General features: G+C 32.1%; 1 protein-coding gene across 1 annotated transcript; it reads right to left on the reverse strand.

Annotated features, from left to right (window-relative positions):
* Positions 1–14,902: 14,902 nt before the first annotated feature.
* Positions 14,903–19,778, reverse strand: LOC148603083 (uncharacterized). Its single transcript, XM_088553357.1, has 6 exons — positions 19,451–19,778; positions 18,576–18,935; positions 17,725–18,057; positions 17,047–17,337; positions 16,430–16,750; positions 14,903–15,072 (listed from the first exon to the last, which is right to left on the reverse strand). The coding sequence occupies exons 1-6, from the start codon at positions 19,755–19,757 to the stop codon at positions 14,903–14,905; spliced, it is 1,782 nt and encodes a 593-aa protein (XP_088409483.1). The 5' UTR covers positions 19,758–19,778.
* Positions 19,779–20,770: the final 992 nt, after the last annotated feature.

Here is a 20,770-nt window from a genome sequence, read left to right on the forward strand (position 1 = left end):
TGAGTTAAAGTAGATTCGTTTTGTCTATTTTACAATTACTCATGTATCTGTATGTACTATTAAAGAGTTTCTTTCTTCATATTTTCGATATTATTTGTTATCATGTTGAAACCTAAAACAATTGATTATTTGTTTATCTGTTTACTTATCGTTCACCTCCTAAAATATGTGTACCCTTCCATTTAAGCGTGTTTTGCGTGCTTGTATCGCGTGCGGATCGTGTGCGTTCATTGGATCGCGTAATGTTCAGCGAGGAATTTGTGTGCTCATCGTGCGCGTACTTCGTGTTTCGGTATTCGTGTATCGTGTAAGGTTCTTTCATAGGATTCTATAGTAAAATTAAATCTTATGGGTAAATAAATTGTAAATAAAAAACTCGTTTCAGACATGTGTGCATGTACTGAATTATTGCAAAATTGTGAATGACATTCAAATTTGGCATTGTAAAATCTTCATTAACTTAAACTATGTGTCTGTTCATTTTTTGTTTCACATTTAAACTACATTTTTTTGTCAGATTAGATTGATACTTCCAAATTTATTAAACGGAATTGGGATTGTAAGATTAAGAATAATCGTAACACATTTTCACTATTCCCTAAACACATACAACATAAAAAAACACACTTGATTTTACAGTTGCGATTACTTTTCACCTCTCTTCGAATTTGTCAGGGTTTGCTGTCATAGAACAGTTCTTAACTGTCAGAAACCGTCCTGACCTGCAACATACCTTGTCAGTATTTTACATTTAACACAAACAAAAATAATTTTTAGTCCCTTTTGTAAATAAAAAGTGCACGCACTCACACATTTTGCAAAAAAAAACATGTCTTTTTCTTAAATTACACTGAAATATAAATGACAAAGTCACCAGTATGATACAGTGTTCTGATTTTTTTCAACATTTTATACAATTATTGTAGACCCTAATGAAAATTAAAAGTGTTTGCGCAACATTTTGTAAGAAAATGGTATATTCAAAGAATTTTTACTGAACCATATTTGTTGCTATCACCAAAATGATAGTAAGATTAACAAAAATTAATAATTTATACAATAATTTTAGACTCATATTGAATATATGTGCTCGCACGCGTACGCTTTGCAAACAAAAATGTAAACTTAAAGAATTTTGAATTTAAGAAGTATATATGTCACACACATGATAGTCATATTACAAATGAAATACATTTTATCCAATAATGTTTAACCCTTACGGAAATTTAAAGTGCTCACACTTCTCCAACAATATCATAATTAATGAAGTTTGGCTGAAAAGTTTGTGTTGCAATCACCAGTATGTTACTAGTATTTACAATTTTTACCATTTGTACATAAATTTAAGACTATTTTGGAAATTAAATGTGCTCGCACTAATACATTTTGCGAGAAAATATCATTTTTTAACAATTTTGATTGAAATATATGGGTTCGCACTAAATGTCATACTTAAAGGATTTTAACTACAACTTATGTGTCTCAATCACCAACATGAGAGTTATATTGAATTTCTTGTCAATTTTTCAATAATCTTAGACCCTAATGGAAATTGAAAGAGTAACCAAGAGAACCAAGTTTATAGGGTAATCAAAATAATGTAATCCAGAGACAAGGACCATACATGGAAAACAGACATACACAACAAAGAACATAAAATAACTAAAATCATACATACGAAGTAACAAAAGCAAATGAGCAACTCGGACTCCACTAAAAACTGGGAGCATGGACTACGTGCACCGGTTGGGTAAGCGTCCTCTGCTTTTCTAGAAACACCCACCGAGTTGCTCATAAAAAGTCAAGTCCGGGGTAGACAAACGAGGAAAGGAAAACCATGACCCGTTGAATAAATCAGTTTGCATAGTGCAGATGGATACACCATAACGATCCATGAGTTCATGATGACGACCATAAAACTTCTGTAGTGATGACTTTAATCTTGTAGCAATATAATCCTGTTCCAGAAGTCTGCGTAGTTTCGGTAAGCTCTGGCATAACGTATGAGTTGTGATATGAACATTCCATACGCAGGTGCCGAAGGGATGTTGCCACAGATGAAAGGAAAGTTGACAATTCTGAATGAAAAGTCATCACGTTTGTCGTAAAGTTTGGTCAATAGTTTTCCTTTACCATCGATTTCTAAATGTAGGTCAAGATATGAGGCTGACTTCACAGTGTCTGTAGTATCTTTTATCTCAAGTTCTTTTGGGTAGATGCGATGTATCAAATCCCCGAAATTAGGATTGTTTAAAGATAATACGTCATCTATATAGCGGAAACTGAGATTGAATGCACTTATACATTTTGCAAAAACAAATTGTCAAATATAGAAATATATATGCCTCAGTTACCAGTATGATACTGATATCAACAATTTGTTTTACATTTTATACAATAACATTGAGCCATTAAGGAAATTAAAATGCTCGTAGGCATACATTTTCCAAAGATATGTCATATTTTATAATATTGAATATAATAAAGGTACGTCAGTCACTAATATAATACCAATTTTTACATTTTTACAATTTCCACATCTGCTACATTGATTTTAGACGCTGATGTATAAATTGGAAGGGCACACTCTCATACATCAAGCAAAAAAATATGTCAATTTTTCCTAGAATTTTTTATTGAAATGTATATGTTACCAGTATGATACTAATATTGACGATTTTAACATTTAATGCAATGATTTTAGACTTTAATGTAAATTAAAAATATTTGCACTCGGAAATTACTTTCATCCTGAATTTGTGAAAAATTACCAATTCAAACATCTTTTTCATTTTGAATCATAGAAAGACATGTAATTAAATTAATCTAATTGCATAAATATAATTACAGGTCTATGACAGAACGCATAAAATCATGCATGTAAGCAATAATTTTTATTAAGGAGTGATTGAGCCATGAAGGCCGAGTTTTGGTCATAAACCATGACTGATTGTTGGGAGATGTTCATTGCAACTTGAGTGATGAGAGGCATGTTGTGAAAATGCATTGATTCATTGCACATTGTAAAATTTTATTTGTAATTTCATTGCAAAGAAAAATAGATTTACTATTTAGAATAGTTTCCAGTATTTATCAATCGGACTTCCTGTTCTAATATAGATTGAATTAGTGACAGGAATTATCCAGGGGTTCGGTTCTTCTCAGGTCTTCTTAGTTATATACAGTTCACAACGACTTAAACAATATATTTAACATTACTAAAAAAGGATAAAAAATGGGATGAAAACTTCAAATGAAACAATCGGAGGAAAATGACAAAAAATCAATGTTATGGTAAAACGTAGGTTATTCAAAACCATACCCCCGCCCCCAAACAAAACAAAACAAAACAAAACAAACAAAAACAAAAACAGAAAACAAACAAAATGCATTTGTATGACACGATCATCTGGAAAAACCTTGGTAAGTTAAGAATAAAAGTGTACTACAGATTAAAGGCTTCGTTCTCTTTTTTTTTTTTTTTTTTTGACATGACAGAGAATTGATAACAACCAATTTAACCGCGAGCAGATTTATAATTGGACTAGCATGATGTTTGATGAAATTACGATTTAGTTTTCAGTTTAAAGTAGCGTCGATTAAAACAGATAAGATAAGACAGTTATTTCATTTACATCCCAATTTTTACAGTACCTGAACTGATCCGCGCAATTAAAATTGCGATCGGTCATCGATCACCGATTAGTTTCTGGTCAGTCATCGATCCGTCAAATCGATCCATTTAGCTGGTGATCGCATCACGTGACCACATAGCGGTCAATGTATTTTTCTGTTTTTGTTGTTGTTGTTGTTGTTTTCTTTATTAATTTTTCACATATTTACATAATGTAATAGATATAAACATTAATTAATACTTTTATTTTACATTTCTTTAATTTAAAACCGATCTTACGATTTTACACAACAAAACTGCGATCAGATCGGTCTTCTATGAAAAATATGTTAGTGCTGTTTGTGTTTATGTTTTGACAGCCTTCCCCTACCATTTTTTTTAGATAAAATCAAGTGATTTCAGTAAAGTGGTCATAGTCTTTACTTTTCATAATTCCTATTGCTTTGTTCACCATATAGGTTGCATAGCACTAATTCAACCAATAAGCTTTTAGAACATACGCAAAAATAGTCCTACACAAGTTTTAGAGCACTTGTGTTATGTGGAAAAAGTGCACATCAAATCTGCACAAGTGAGCTTGTGTTTCACAGGGAATTACATTTTCTTTATTTCTCCATAAAATCGTTATTGTAACTTACTGTAATAAATATTTTTATGAGTTCTGCATAAAGACCCCTTTTTTATGAGAAGTGGCATTTGTGGTTTGTAGCCTTAACTGAAATGCATGGCAAAATATTATTTTTCTCAAAAGTGTTCCAAACTATCTTCAATTCTTTAAAACTATGCGCAGAGTGATACACAATCAAAATTCCCTCCACAATATCAAAATTTTTACAATTTTCTTCAAAAACCACTCAAATATGTGATTTGGACCAATTTTAAGGCCTGATGTGTTAAGAAATATATATTTTTTTCTGTTAGTAAGTAGTTTATCTTTTTTGTTTTGTTTTTATTTGTTTTTATTTTGTTTCTGTTTTTGTTTTTGTTTTTTTTGCATATCTAATGGTTCTTTTTCACTTGTTTGTAGTTATATCTGTTAGTTGAAGCAAGTTAAGGAAGTCTATAGCAGGAGGGAAAATTTGAAAAAAATGAGATTTCATGTATGTGGATTAGAATATTTGTCCAGCTCCCAAATAAAGAAAAATAATTCAAATTTCTGAAAAAAGATGTTGCTTATGAAGCACTTTCCTTTGTGATATTTTATTGCTATAACATGAATGTTACCAGAAAATCACCCAAAACAAGTATTTCACTGACAAAATAGAAAATTCATGGTATTTGAATAGATGATTAAAAAGGGGGAGGCGGCTCTGCTTTTATTGCCATAAAAATGATAAAATTTGAGATAGTTTTGACTTTATAGCACTGTTTGCGTGTAAGTAATGTTGTTTTGTAAGGAATTCAATATAATAATATTTATGGGTTCATTAAAAAAAAAGATGTAAGAAAACACTCAATCCCATTTTCTTGATAAGCCAGTTTGCAGTTTTTTATGGCCCCTCAACTTTGATATTTTTCTATAAAAACACATTTTTTTCTGAAAATACTCATCTAAACTGTCTGAAGTTGGTAAATTTGTTAAAATATTCTAATGGTTGAACATAAAATGTACTGTATTAAATATTTTTTATGAGTTGTGAATGAAGACCCCCTTTTTGAGAAATTTAGGGGAATTCCCATTCTGTTTTTAGATCATTATCTTCTAGGAGTCGGTGTCGCACTGCGTGGTAGTAAACCCCATATAACATTTTCAGGGTTATTAGTGCGCACACACAGCTTTTAGGTGATTATGCCCTACTTCAGATTACACTTAAGGTAGAAGTTCCATAACTCATTGAACTTAATGAAATTAGCATTTGAGCCTATGGGAAATGATTTTAGTGGTTTGTAGACTATATGTGTATACGCAAAATATACCTTTCAAGTAAATGTATATCATTAGTCATTCAAGGAGTAAAAGACTGTCGTATTTTCCTCCTTTAATTATCCAGGAATATACATCCTCGTGTAGTTGGTTTTTCAATGGTAAGTTTTTTACTATGACATTTTGAACGTTAGAATTGACAAAGCAAAAAACAAATAACATGATGCAGTCTATTGATACCAAGTCAAAAAAAAAAATAAAATGTTAATCAACTCAACCAAAACCCGATAGTAATTTCAAACGTCTTATAAACATCATCGTATAATTATCCTATCGAGGACAACTTACAGTTGCAATGGACTATGGATCTTTACTCTTTAATTTGCCGGGTCCATATTCCATTTTCCCCACTTTTACATTTATTGTTTGCTAGTGTAGAGTTCAGGGTGGTCATTTAGATAGTTCAATACGTTATCAATACGGATTTTATTTGTCATTGTCCCCTTACTTTTAAACTATTTGCAATCGAGGCTCCTTCTGAATCTTCCTAATTAAAAATTCTACTGACACAACAAATTAACATGAATGTTTCGTTACCTAGCAATATTAATAAACTATATTTTGTATTTTCAGATGGATTCATGGCAGTTGAATTATCTTCATTGCTCATTTCTGTTATGCTTTGTAAAATATGGTATGGCATCTACATTTTTGTATTAATTTATACGTACCAATTCATACAATTAAATTTATATTTAAATTCACGATTGCAACAAACGTAAATGAGATCATTGAAAAATTATCTAGACAATACATTACTCTTAATACACGCTTTGGTCTTTAAAATTTTACATTAACCATCAATTTCTTCAAAGCTTCACAAAATGATTGTAGTGACCTGGCCATAATCTTGATTATCTTAAGTACCCCCTCTTTACTAGGATTAAAAAAAAAACAAATAATAACATCATATGGTTAGGGATGATCCGTCTAGTTTTGTCACAATTAAATGCAAAATATCACGCACAAATCTATGGTCTATGATAAATTCATAATTCAAATTTAGTATATGTTACTCTTTCTTACGGTGGACGGATACTAATATTTTATGGTTGATGGTCCCCATGGTGAAAAGTTTCATCAACATCAAATAACCAATTTTATATAAAAAAATAACATATTATTATAAATAAGGGTAACAACAAAATCACCGAACCCTAATCTGGTCCATAATCAGGTCCAACACAAATGTTGTAAAATAGACTTACACTACCGGAGAAGCTGGTACAACAATGGTCCTGAAATAGTTCAGGCATTTTAAACGGATGGTGGGTAAGATCTTTACAGCGCGTCAAACCTTAATTGCAGCGTGAATACACCAGTGGTTATCAAATAGCATTTGCATACTATTGCGTCATTATCGGTAAATGAGCGGTCACATCAGCACAAAGTACAATTTAAAAAAAAAACAATCATTACTTATTTTTAAAGGAAATGCGTATTTTTCAACCAAGAACTGATATCACAAAAATTTTACATTTTTACATTCTTCAACATTTTAGCTGTTATTTTCAATTAAATCTTATGAGACAGGTTTCCTTAGTATTGTTTATGTTTACAATTTCCAAACAGTGTAAATTTTACCTTGACCTCGTATAATGATTAACACACTGGAGTGACAGCTAGATATGATACCACCCAAACTTCACCATATCTTTAGGTCGTCAGATAATTTGTAAATGCAGCGTTAAACATTTTACATTTCCATTAATAATTAAACCCATTATATTCCACTGGCGCATGATGGTAACGACAGACACAAGTGGTGCGAATATCTCTTAGGTATACATTGTAAACTCAGATAAAATGGCATATATTTATGTACGACAAAGTTATATTATGCAGGTCATACCAAACAACAATAATTCAATATACTTTCAAGAGACAATGGCTTATATCTTCAGGTTATACCTATTGGCTGTTACCAAAGGGTTTATATCGAAAAGTAGCACAGCCTAGTACTTTGAGTGAATAATTTGAAACAATAGATAAATAGAACTTCCATTTACAATGCCCAAAGGAGTAGTTACATTGCTGATGCCATGTAACGCAACGCGTTTCTCTAATTTTGTTCATTATGTTATGATAAGAGATAACAACTTTACTATTGTGACAATATCGCTCTGTTTGAAGATGTTAATAATACATTTTTCGAAGAACTTCAGTTATATCTTTATCTTATGTTCTAATATATCTGGTGTAGCAGTCTGATCATATTGTCTTGTACGTAATTACTAAACGTCTTTTTTTGCACCAATTCTAAAGGAATGTACACTGTATCTGTTAGAGTCTTATCCAAAAATAAGTGTGGTAAGTTTTTAGTTTATCTATGAAAGTTGATATATCGAGAGGATAACCATTACTACAAACAAGTAAAGAGTCATCATCTGATACACAACATTTACGTCTATAGTCCATGTAGCTGGTCAGTTGAACATATGGACAAATATCTTTGTCTTAAAGAGTTTAATCACAACACCATATCAAAATACACCAGTTTTCGACACTTTAATTTAAATACGAATATTAACTTGTATATCGGATACAACCGCCAACTGTCAACAGGTAAGCTCAAACGAATATCTGCAAGTAAATTCGTCACATCTTAAAAAAGCTAAAGAACGCAGTATCGTACGCTGTAACTAAAGTGAAGTCAAGATGTTTGTTGACCAAGTCATTCTCAAAATGTTCTTGTAATTTATGCAAAACATCTTTTGTCATTGGCAACTTTTGGTTAACACTATTATTACCACTTTTCTTAATACCGTAAATAATATTTTCTAGCCTTAATAATGAATAGCATTGTATACAGTTTCTACCAATGGATAACGGATATACATAAAAAAAAATACAAAAAATAACGAATGCCAATTCAATACAGCTTCAATTTCAACATCGAATGGCAATGTGTCACACAACAAACTAGGATATCGTCTGAAATATGGCTTAAACACGGTTTACTTCCTGAGTCGGGAATGTAGAATTCATAAACTGACATAGGCACTTATATCCTGATAAATATACAATGCATGTAGAATCATTGAAGAAACTATGACACAATTTATCAACTAGACGATGTAATTTTACAGAATGCTGCGGGAAGTATATAGATATGATGATGCATTCGAACACGGGCATCGGAAACCATCCATCTAAAATCGAGAAAGCATATCAGTTTTTTTTTATATTCTTTACCATAAACAAATTCAGCATGTACAATCAAATTATATTTTACAGAACACCACGTAAGGCGTCTAAGTAATTTCATAATTCTCGATCTAAATGTGTGTGTAGCTTTGTAATCGTAGTGAAACAGGATTATTTTCGATGTCCACTCTTGACCTCATATCACAGCTGCAATAACAATTGGATATAATTCCATGTATGCTATTGATACCTCATTTGTTTCAAGATTATTTGACTTTGGCCATCGTCCATGGAACTGCCTATTCTGAAAATATGCCCAAAACCGCATTGTGACCTTATATCATTATATAAATCATAATCCGCGATGAAATTATATCATACTATGAAGACAGAAATACCATTCCATTGATTGAGAAACTTTAACCACATATCTAAATCTTTTTGACACCAAGCGGTGATTGATACATGATGATGTAGCTCCTTGACAGAATGTGATATATTTAATAGAAAAGAAATAACTATCTTCCTGGTAGCACCACTATCATTGCAAAGTTAAGATGGCCTAAGGGACATAAAAGTTCTCGTTTGGTACATATCCGTCGTTTTAAGAAAGAAAACATAAAAAAAAATTAATTAGACATAATTTATCTTCGATTAATTTGCAAGCATAGCGTTAGTGTCTAACATGTTACTTGAATATTCATTTTCTATAACCAGTTCAACCGTTTTTTGTGGGAGGCAAGTGGAACGTTCAACGAATCGAACACATAGATTAAAAGTTGCATTGTCCTGTTTGCATTTACAAGACAAGTTTGATTGGTTTTTAAGTCGTCCAACAGCTGAAGAACATATGCAATTCCATAATAATTTTGCAAAATCCTACAAATTAATGACGAAAAATAATCGACGATTTTTGGACTAGATTCTGAACAAAAAGTAAGTATCGTATAGAAATAATAAGATGTCACACCAAGGATAAACCGGTAGAAGTTTAAACGCATTTGATGTATCTGTTTTGCAACATTAGTGTCCTTTCTGCATTGATTAATATTTTATGGTATCATCAATTTGAAAAATAAAAGAAAGATTCTCCTTGTTTATGAGTTCATTGTAAGTTTTATGTTAGGAATTAATATGGGGAGACGATAAATCAAGAATAAGTCACTTTTTCTTTGAATACTTTCATTCTACAATTCAAATAGGGCTAACACTGTGCAATCTATATTTTCCGTAATTCGAAAACAAACTGCTGTAATCGCTTTTAAAGCGGTTTTATTAGCAAGAAGTCATTGAGATGTATGTGTTTTGCTTGATTGGCAGATTTATTGTTCAGTTGGTTAGTTTGAATATGAGCATAAGGACAAAGATTACATCTGGCCCAATAGCCGGCTACAAAGTGGTTTACAGACCTTTTTTACCTCTGAAAAACAATTTTGGACAAACTTATCTGTCGATGTCATTCTGCTTAGAGACCATGATGGCAAATCTATTAGAAAGTGACAGTAAATTTACAAGTATTTTTGTATTATACTTGTTTTACTTTTCTGGTTGAGGTCGTACAGGTACATTTAATGTAAATTCAATAAAGCAGAAAGCTAACATGTTGTGACGTACGTATATACTAAAAGTAAATTTATATATATATATATATATATATATATATATATATTTAGATGCTTTAATTCTTCTTAACAATTCACTCAAAGACATCCAAATTGTCAGACTTGTCTGTCTAAACAATATATTTAAGATTATTTATTGAAATCTGCAGTATGAAAATTCGAAACCTTTAAAACAGTTAGACTTCATTCTTATTGTACATGATATATATAGTAAAGTCCTTTGTCAAAGGACCTTTGACAAATATGGATAGAACTTATCAGGTGCTGGATTTGGCTTCTTTTTCCGATACTTTAATAAAATATACGCATACCTAAATAACATGATGCAAAAAATATAATCCAAAGATTCGTCTTCTGTAAAAGGGCCTTTTTTCACAGTAAATTGTATACATCATGTTTCTTTCTGTTACAATAGCATTGATGTTATAAATATTTTATTGATTTCTGTAAAGGAAAGGGGCGTTAAAGGCTTTTATTTGCCTAATATAAAACTGAAAATTAATGAGCAAATGTTGAAAGTTATTAATGTAAATTTGGAGACTTGAATCCTTTACAAAAAAGCCAAAAAAGTATCAACATAATACAAGTACTATATAAAAGGACAAAATAATAGTTTGAAGTTGTATATATATATATGTAAGGGTCTGAAAAATTCCCAACGATGTTAGAATTGTCACATTTGCGAGCAACCTTTTTGTCGTTTCCTCTGCTGGGCTCGAACTCGTACCGCTATGACGTCTATGGCAACACCGCTAGGCTTAGGCGCATTTGTTCCAAGAGACGTTTGGATCAACAAAAAACAATTTAAGAAGAAGGGAATATAAAAAAAAATCATCATCAACGAAGATTTCTGAAAAACTCATGATCCCAAGGAGTATCCTGTTACAGTATAGGCAAGAAAAACTGTAAGAGAACTCCTTTTCTCCTTACATACCACACTTCTTTGAAAAACTGCCACACTCCCAATTTTGAGCACTGGACCTTTGTCGAGAAAAGTTCCACATAATCGAAGATCCTTCCCGAGCCACCTATGATTGCTTTCAGTCAGCCAGACAGTTTGAGTAATCTATTAGTGCAGGCAGAAATATCGAAGTCAACTCTGTGGTGAAAAATGGTGTAAATGCTACAAACAGATGTACTAATCGTCAACATTTACTAGCACGGTCACGGGGAAACGTTACAAAATATTTAACGTACACTGCAAGAGTGCAAAAGTGATTTATTTACTTCGCTGTCCCGTCTGTGACCTCAAATGTGATGGCGAATCCAAACAACCTTTCACAAACGTTTAAAAGGACCCAGGAGCGACCTTACAAAAAAGCCCTTACTTCCTTAATATATAGTTCTTGGTAGAGATTCCTCATACTTTGTAAGAAATAATTCCAAATCATCTGCCAAATATACAGAGGAAGGTGTTTACAAAATCTTGAAATTTTTAATCGACAATATATTTGTCCAGTGTGGTGGACGTGTTTTTCAACAAACGGTCGGCATTCCAATGGAAACAAATTGTTCTCCTTTACTTGCAGACCAATTCCTTCACTCTTATGAGGCTGACTTTATAGCTGATCTGATCAGAAAGAAAGAATATCGTTTGGCTAGATCCTTCAATCTCAGTTTCCGCTATATAGATGACGTATTATCTTTAAACAATTCAAATTTCGGGGATTTGATACATCGCATCTAACCAAAAGAACTTGAGATAAAGGATACTACAGACACTGTGAAGTCAGCTTCATATCTTGACCTACACTTAGAAATCGATGGTAAAGGAAAAATATTGACCAAACTTTACGACAAACGCGATGACTTTTCATTCAGAATTGTCAACTTTCCTTTCATCTGTGGCAACATCCCTCCAGCACCTGCGTATGGAGTGTTCATATCACAACTCATACGTTATGCCAGAGCTTGCAGAAACTACGTAGATTTTTTGTATCGCGCTAGAACTCTAACAATAGGCTTCTGGAACAGGGTTATGTTGCTACAAGATTGAAGTCATCACAACAGAAGTTTTATGGTCGTCATCATGAACTCGTGGATCGTTATGGTGTATCCATCTGCACCATGAAAACTGATTTTTTTCCACGGGACACGTTGAACAAATCAGTTTTCATGGCATTGTTGGATACTCTAAGCTACACTCTTACTCTGAAATCGATGCGAAGTTACATAATTGTAATGCAAATTTGGTCTCTCCTTCTCTCGCCTGCAGTCTAAACCTGTAAACCACTATACATTTATATAAACTATGTGTACTAAGTTATATCCGTAGATTAATCCTAAATTCATTTAGATGTTATTATGCAGCATAGAGGATTAAGTGGTCTAGGGCGCTGGACTTTGTACATCGTGTACTGAGTTACACGTACAACCATACATTAATCCAACGAGAATGAATGACCCGGCCAGCGAAAGCTATATTTTTATATGATATTGTCATATATGTCACAGCGGTACGAGTTCGAGTCCCGCGGAGGGAACGACCAAATATTTGTTACGCAAACTTGATAGTTCTAACATCGTTGGGAAATTTCAGACCCTTCTATATGTTTATATTATCTTCCTTGTATCAATTTGATCCGATGGAGCAGTTTAGCGAATAGAGTCGTCACATTTTTAGACTTTGTATAATACTTATTTGTTGTGACACGTATCATTAATTTGATCCTCTGTCCTACACGATAACACCGAGATGAACTGTTCCGTACTACCATACATCGTGTACTAAGTTACATTTACAACCATACATTAATCCTACGAGGAGGAATGACCCGGCCAGCGAAAGCTATATTTATATATAGTCTAGCTGGACGAGTGGTCTAGAGCGATAGATTTTGTGCAGGCGATGTTGCCTTAGATGTCACAGCGGTACGAGTTCGAGACCCCGCGGAGGGTACGACCAAAAATTTGTTTCGCAAATTTGACAGTTTTAATATCGTTGGGAATGTTTCAGACTCTGATATACATATATAATAGCAATTTGAACCTTTTAGTTTAAAGATGACACAGTTACAACACTACAGTTATGAAGGAAATGTTGCAGAATGTGCCAAATATAAGTTGGGCAATGTTAAAATGTTAACTCTTTCAAATTGATATGCTAATTAGTTAAAGGACAAACGACACCTATACACATTTGGTAAATTAAACTGTGTAGATGAGTGGACAGTTTCAAGTGAACCACGGCTGTTTTTTTATTATTTCAACTTCTGCAAAATGGAAAAAATGCACAGAGAAAATAAGGTCAGTTTTGGATTAAATTTACATTAAATTAATGTTATTTCGCATGTCTAGACATTGTTATTTTTCTAGATTCAAAGTTTATGTGTTTTCAGAGTGAAATGCAGATGGCCCAAATTTCTCAAAAGGTAATAATGAACCGAATTTGGAATTTCATTTTATATCACAGCGGTCATGCCTGTTGAACGGTTTCATAAACGTTGGGTAAGCTTCTCATGTCTAACTCGTCATAACTGTGATCACTGAAAAAAAAAACCAAAAAAAAAACACACATATTATTTATAAGATATGTGGTCGCTCATCTCTTTCATTTTCATAATAAATATCTCATACATTACTCTTTCGTCTACCCCCGAATTGACTTCTTATGAGCAAGCAATTCAGGGAGTTGGTTTGGTCGGAACGCAGAGGACGCTTACCGTACCTTTGCACCTGGTCCATGCTCCCAGTTATTTACTGCAGTTGTTGCTTAATTACTTTTGTTTCTTTGAACGTGTTATCTTTTTTATTTCATGTTCTTTTATGTGTGCGTCTGATTCCACTGTCTAGTCTTTATCCCTTAATTGCATTATTTTGACTTCCCTTAGAATCTTCGTTCCTATGATTTTTGTATAGAAGAAAGCAAATTAAGGGAATATTTGAAATATTGTGAAATGGTGTTTACAATAAAAAAAAAAACTGAAAGAAAAAGTAAACAAATTATACATGACAGCGGATATAGCTTTGATTATAGTATTATATATAAAGGAAACAGAGAAAATGGAATTGTATTGACATCATACAATGTAGTCATCTTAATTTCTCTCATTCCCATTTATAATGCAGAATTTAGAATATAAGTGAAATGTGCGTTTAAAGTGTTCAATCGATATCAATTCATTATTTGAGTTGCATAAGAGGTAAATTATCTTTGATCAATGTTATCCTTTTTGATATGTAAATTACAAATGTCATCAAGATATTGAAAACCAATTTTTCTTTTTAAATCAGGTTGAACAAGGTACATCTTTATTAACTTACGGTTTTGATGCATCGTCTTTCGCTAAAATTGAAAATATATTACATGCACATTTACTACGTTTTGACGCGATTTTGTGTTCAATTGGATTTTTCATTTCGATTTCACTTTCGTCAAATACATTTTTAAAGTTATCTTTCACTGTAGGTCAAAATATTAAAGAAGTAATTTTAAAAATAGTATAAACAGAAATAATGATTTTAGAATAAATAAAATCTGAGAAATCTCAAGCACTTCTACTTTAATTTTCCATTCTATTTAGTAATTGTACATTTCACAAAGGTTAAGTCTACGAAGTTGTAAGAACCACGCTTTCATACATAGTTTATAAATTTACCAGTTCCTGAAAATCTTTGACGTTTAATAATGACATATGCTGTTAAAGCTGCAACCAATGCTGTACTAATGATACATGCAACAGCAACTGCACCAAGGACGCCACCACTGTATCCCTTTTGTATTTGTTCTGGGTCGTCTATATTGTCTGTAAAAGTCATAAATACACATAATTTACGTTACATTGTTTATTATTACTGTCTTCTTAATTGTTTTGAGTACAAAAAATATCAGTTTTATATATTGTAAATTTCGATATGCTGTACACGTGTTTAAAGGAGTAACCTCTCATCAGAGCATTAAAATCAAATATGTAGGAAGATCATAATCAAAATATTAGTTGTATACAAGAAGTACTCATAACCAAATCTATCGAAAGAGGAAGCCAAATCTATCACCGAGAGATTCTACCATATGCAAAGCAAGGAATGAAGCCTCGGTGTTTTACGTAATTAAGATTTGGAATACTGCAAGATTTCATTAATAGGGTAGATAAAATATGTTATTACTCTGGTTCAGACACGTTGGAATACTGGGTTGGTGAATACCCTCGGGAACCTCAGGTCCAAAAGAAATGATATCGACCCAGTGATTATTAAATACAAAAAAATACCAGTTTTATATATTGTAAATTTCGATATGTGGTACACGTGTTTCCAGGAGTAACCTCTCATCAGCAGCATTAAAACCAAATATGTAGAAAGATCATACTTAAAATATTAGTTGTATACAAGAAGTACTCATAACCTGGCAGCCCGGGTAATATTTTTGTTCCACAAGTTTCTCTCAAATATAACCCCGGGTCACCAGTGACGTCTTCTGTCTTTTGATTGACTTAGCGGTTATGACGTTTTTTTTTATTTATTTTCATACCTTTTATTATTCAAATTTCAAAAAAAGAAACGTTAAAATATTTCTTTCAAATTACTTATATTATATTTTTATATAAATGGGAAATAATTATGTTAATTAAGTTAATTCCATCTTGGTTTTTACTTTATTTCATAAGCGGTAATTTACTCATATATTGTGCATATCCATCGGTGGTGACCTGAGTCTATATTTTAGCGTTCCTAGAGTCGGTTAGGATATTGACCAGAGAACCAGATTAGAAGTACTCATAACCAAAACTTTCGAAAGAGAAAGCCAAAATCCATCACCGAGAGGTTCTACCAAATGCAAAGCAAGGAATGAAGCCTCGGTGTTTTACATATTTTAAAATTTGGAAAATTAAAAGATTTCATAAAGAGAAGTTGAATTATAATTTTTATTCCCTGCATGTTACGTAATATAAACATATCTGCAATATAACATCAATGAATATACTAGATACGTTGAAATTTGTAAAATAATATAACAAAGTGCATGCTGTTTATAAATATTCTTATGTCAAAACCGATTAGCTGTCAGTTAAATATTCAGGTTCACTAGAATTCGATTATATGCATTTGTAATGTTGTGCTACGTCGTTGATGATACTGAAATAACAAATATATATCACTTACTGAAACCAATTACAGTAATCGTTTCTGAAACAGATGATAAAGAATTTTGAACTGTTACAGTATATTCTCCTTCATCGTTTGCGTCATATTCAAATATCATCAGAGTTGAAATAAGCCCATTCAATTTAACTTCTTTGTTGTAAAATATAGTTTTGATTTGACCTTCAGTCGTCTCGATGGAAAATTTAGTTCCTGGATTCAATGTACGATTTTGAAATTTCCATCTTGGTAAATCAGACGCCGAATAAGAGTAGTATTTTGCTCTCAAATATACTGTTCCATCTAATATGTTTGATGTTTTGTCAAGAAACAATGGAGAACCTGATTAAGATAGACAAACAGAAACATTGAATTCATGATTTTAGTAACTATCGAACCGCACATGAACTAGTAATTTAGTTTTTGTGTGTTTATTATTGACATTTAAAAGTATAAAAAGAGAAAAACACAATATTGGTACGTCTGCTGCAATTTTAATAAAAAGTTAAGAAATTATTTACCATGGCTTAGCATTGTGATCCATCGAAAACTTCTATAGTCTATTCAAAGCTGTAATTCCACGGCTTTGAAACGATATTGTAAACATGTTAATGGCTTATATAATAATGTTGTTTTACCTTTAATCGACAATGCCACCTCTTTATTCATTGTTTCCAAGTTAGGTAAGGCGGTCTCTAATGAACACGTGTAGATTCCAGTGTCTTGTGTTGTACAAAATGGTATTCTATATGCAAATAAAGCTCCATCCCATGTTCCATTTGCAGTACGAACAAGTTGTCCGTTGACTTTATGGTACCATACAGCCTGTTTCACATACTGAATTAAAGATTCACTTATATTACAGATAAGGATAACAGTTGCCGGTACTGAGCAGATAATTTCCTCGCTGGCTGTAATTTTTGGAATACCTGCAAATCAAATTTAAGCTTGTTGTTAAATATTGTAGAGTCTGTTTATCCAAAATCAAAGCCATGAACAGGACCTTAAGACTATTTGATTTACAAAACGAAACACCACATTGTTGGAGTTTTGTACATGTATCTATACCTTTAAACTGCAGACTTGAAAATGTTGAAATCTAATTTTTACCAAATTTTATCCAACAATTCATGTTCATCAAAAATTAAAGGAAATGTGTACTTCAAGTAAAAATTTCTCGATTTTTAATTACCGTTCTTGTATTTTTACTTCATTTTAGTGTATGTTTCAAAACAAAGCATGATTTCATTCTAATTCCTGAAGTACTGATTAGACCAAGTGGTTTGAATAGTCAATTCAGAATAGCTTTATACAACCTGTAATTCTGAAAACAGCCGTATTGCTTTCTGTTTTATCAGGAGTTGCACATGTCCATGGTGCATCGTTTAAACCATAAGTGACAAATCTTGGTGGAATTATCATTTGAAACAGTCGACCGCCCACGTTACAATTGTACTCATAGTTGTGATCTTGTATAGAAGATTGACTGCATTTTTCACCAGTCTCGGCTGCAACAGACTTGTTAAAGATTGTTGCGTTCATATACCATATAACTTCAGCTTGTTGTTGATTGATATGACAAGATAATGTTACTGATATACCAGATCCAAATGCAACTGACGTTGGGAAAACATCCAATCTATTTTTATCTAAATCCAGAGAAAAGGGCTTGCAAAATTTTATGCAATTAAAAGTTGAAATATAAACTATGCTTCATTAATTGATAGATAACTGATTTACACGATATAAGAGGAACTAACACATATCTAATAGTGCAGGGATAAGATAAGTAAAAGATTGTAACCAAACAACACACCAATGAAAAAAAGTATCAGGGCCTGTAACAGAATCAAATTATCATATCAACAACAAATTCAAATTACAACATCAATATCAATATAATATAATTCTGAGTAACTGTACAATATGGTTATTAGAAAACAGATTATGATGCATTGACATTTTTCTAAAGTGGGAAAATTGGTAGATTTCTAAAACATTATTTTCAAAACTGTGTATTTGTTATGTAAAAATGTGATCTATTGTATTGTCTTCAAGGCTGCTTATCTCGAATATCTGGAAGTGTCTTGAAAACAATGATTGAACAGTGTTTCTATGTGAAGATAAATATTGATGCCTTACTGAGCAAAAAGAAAGTGATTTATACCTGATATATGTACAACTAAGGAAGTTTCAATATATTTATCTTTCGTTTTATTCCCGATCCCATACTGGGCTCTACATGTAATCATTTGTCTGTCATACCATGATGAAGTTCTCAGTAATTCAGCACTGAGTCTTCCAGTTTTTAAACTACATGTGACATTGTATAGATTCAATATTGCTCCAGTTGTTGCACAACTGTTCCCATTTTTTATAAAACGGACAACTGTACCAAGAAAACTATCGACGATCTCTGTGCCTTGCCAACTTTCTCGAATTGGAACATCACAATGGAATTTTAACAGTGTTCCTTGTTTTACCAGAAAATCGCTTTTAGGTTTGATATCTAATGTCACTTCGGGATCTCAGAAAAAACAAAAGTGTTAGATAACTTAAGGTTCATCTTTATCTTTTGACAAATATTGGCTTAACTCAATCACAATTTCGCAGCAGAGGAGTCCAGTCAATGATGTATATTCAATCACAAGGTTACAAAAAAACCTGTACATTTTAGGAATACGTAAAATCAGTATATCTGTGTTTTTTTTATATCTAGGATATGATATGCCTTAATTTTGTTCTCTAGATGCACATGCGTGTCTATAGTCAGAGGAAATTTATGGTGAAATTGATCCCAGATATGCAAAAAGATGTAGATAAACCTTAATAAAAGCACATTATCAATAAGCCGTTTAATTTGTTGGACAAAATCTAAAAACATATCAATCACATGGCTCATTGAGAACCTTTAGAACTAATAGAAAAGAGTGTTTTTTTTTTTTTTTTTTTTTTTTTTTTTTTTTTTTTTTTTTAAGCTATTGTACACATTTTGTAAAGTCTCCAACTCGTTTATTACATTTTTACGTTCTTTGTGCTTACAAGTTATCAAATGCAATACTTGTTTTTGACCACCAAGCAGGTTTTCACAAGTCCAATATGTTCCATTTCCGTTCTGATCGTTAAACGCACCAGGTATTACAACTATGTAAGTGTAGTTAGAAGGAAAACAGAAGTAGGTAAAATTTTGGTCAAAAGAACCACTCATATTACATGCACCGTGTTGATCCCCACCAACGATGATGGCAACGTTTGTTCTTGGTCGTCTCCAAAGAATGTATATTCCGGTGGAAATACAGGTTATTTTAAATGTTTCTCCAACAATTGTAGGATAGGGTTCTTCAAACATCTGCGTAACTGCCAATGTTAAAAAAAAAGTTTAGACAATGATTTGTTTTTCTCATGATACGGATAGGACAAAGGTGCATCTATCGAGACAAGTAGTAGACATTTCAGATGTTAAATTTAATAGTAATGGAATAAAATCAAATTCTTTTGAAATATAACAATATATATTTCTTTAACACGTCTCAACTCCGATTTGCAATTTATCGGATCTTATTTGTTTTAACTTCAACTTACCTACCGAAATTAGCAAAACAGTACATAATAAATTTGCAATAATCATTACTTAGTGCATAGGTAAAACGATCAAAATCATTCAGTACGAATTATTCCTTGTTTGTTCGTACTTCCTCCTTACAGATCGCTTATTACCGTTGCTATATTTATTCAAGTTTAATTATATACAACCCTGAATATATAATATACCTGTTTTTCACAAACGACGTATCATAACTATTAATTTCGCCAATATGCTTATTGATATCAGTGACTATTATAGCTATAATATTATTCTCTATTGACTTAATCTCCCCCTCCCCCTAAAGAAAAATAAATACAATGAATAAAAATGAAAACTTTCTTTCATATGATGTGCCTCATTTGGCTCATGTGTTAGATTTCACATGTATGTCCCCAACGAGTAAAAATCACGAATACAGTACGTGATCATATTTATTTCGGTTGAAATCATATCCTTTGGAAATGAGGACAGGGAAAGGGAGTTCCGCAATGAGAATATATGTTTTTGAATGGGAGAGGACAGAGAAAACGGTTAAAATATATTTATTTCAAAATTATATTTTACAGTGATGAAACTAAGTGCATATAAAAGACAGCTATGGCTATTTTTTTTTCCGTTTTATGTCAGCAATTTCTTTTCGTAAGACAAAGATCCCTCGTGATGAATCTACAACAGTACTATTTCGGACCATTGAACAGGAGGGTACCACTAAAATTATGACAACTTTGTGTATCGTACTTCCTTTAACGATGGGAATTATTTACAACCTGGTAGAC

This window comes from Perna viridis, chromosome 11, assembly GCF_037379345.1.
Source record: "Perna viridis isolate PV_CMFRI_1.1 ecotype Kerala chromosome 11, ASM3737934v1, whole genome shotgun sequence".
NCBI lineage: Eukaryota > Metazoa > Mollusca > Bivalvia > Mytilida > Mytilidae > Perna > Perna viridis.

What these genes read in the sequence shown, in the direction of transcription:
- LOC148603083 (XM_088553357.1), bottom strand. Translation starts at nt 19,757, where the DNA reads ATGTTTGAAGAACCCTATCCTACAATTGTTGGAGAAACATTTAAAATA. An exon ending in CTTAGTTGTACATATATCAG is followed by an intron (nt 18,058 to 18,575) that starts GTATAAATCACT and finishes CTCTGGATTTAG; the next exon opens with ATAAAAATAGATTGGATGTT. An exon ending in GGTGGCATTGTCGATTAAAG is followed by an intron (nt 16,751 to 17,046) that starts GTAAAACAACAT and finishes TATCTTAATCAG; the next exon opens with GTTCTCCATTGTTTCTTGAC.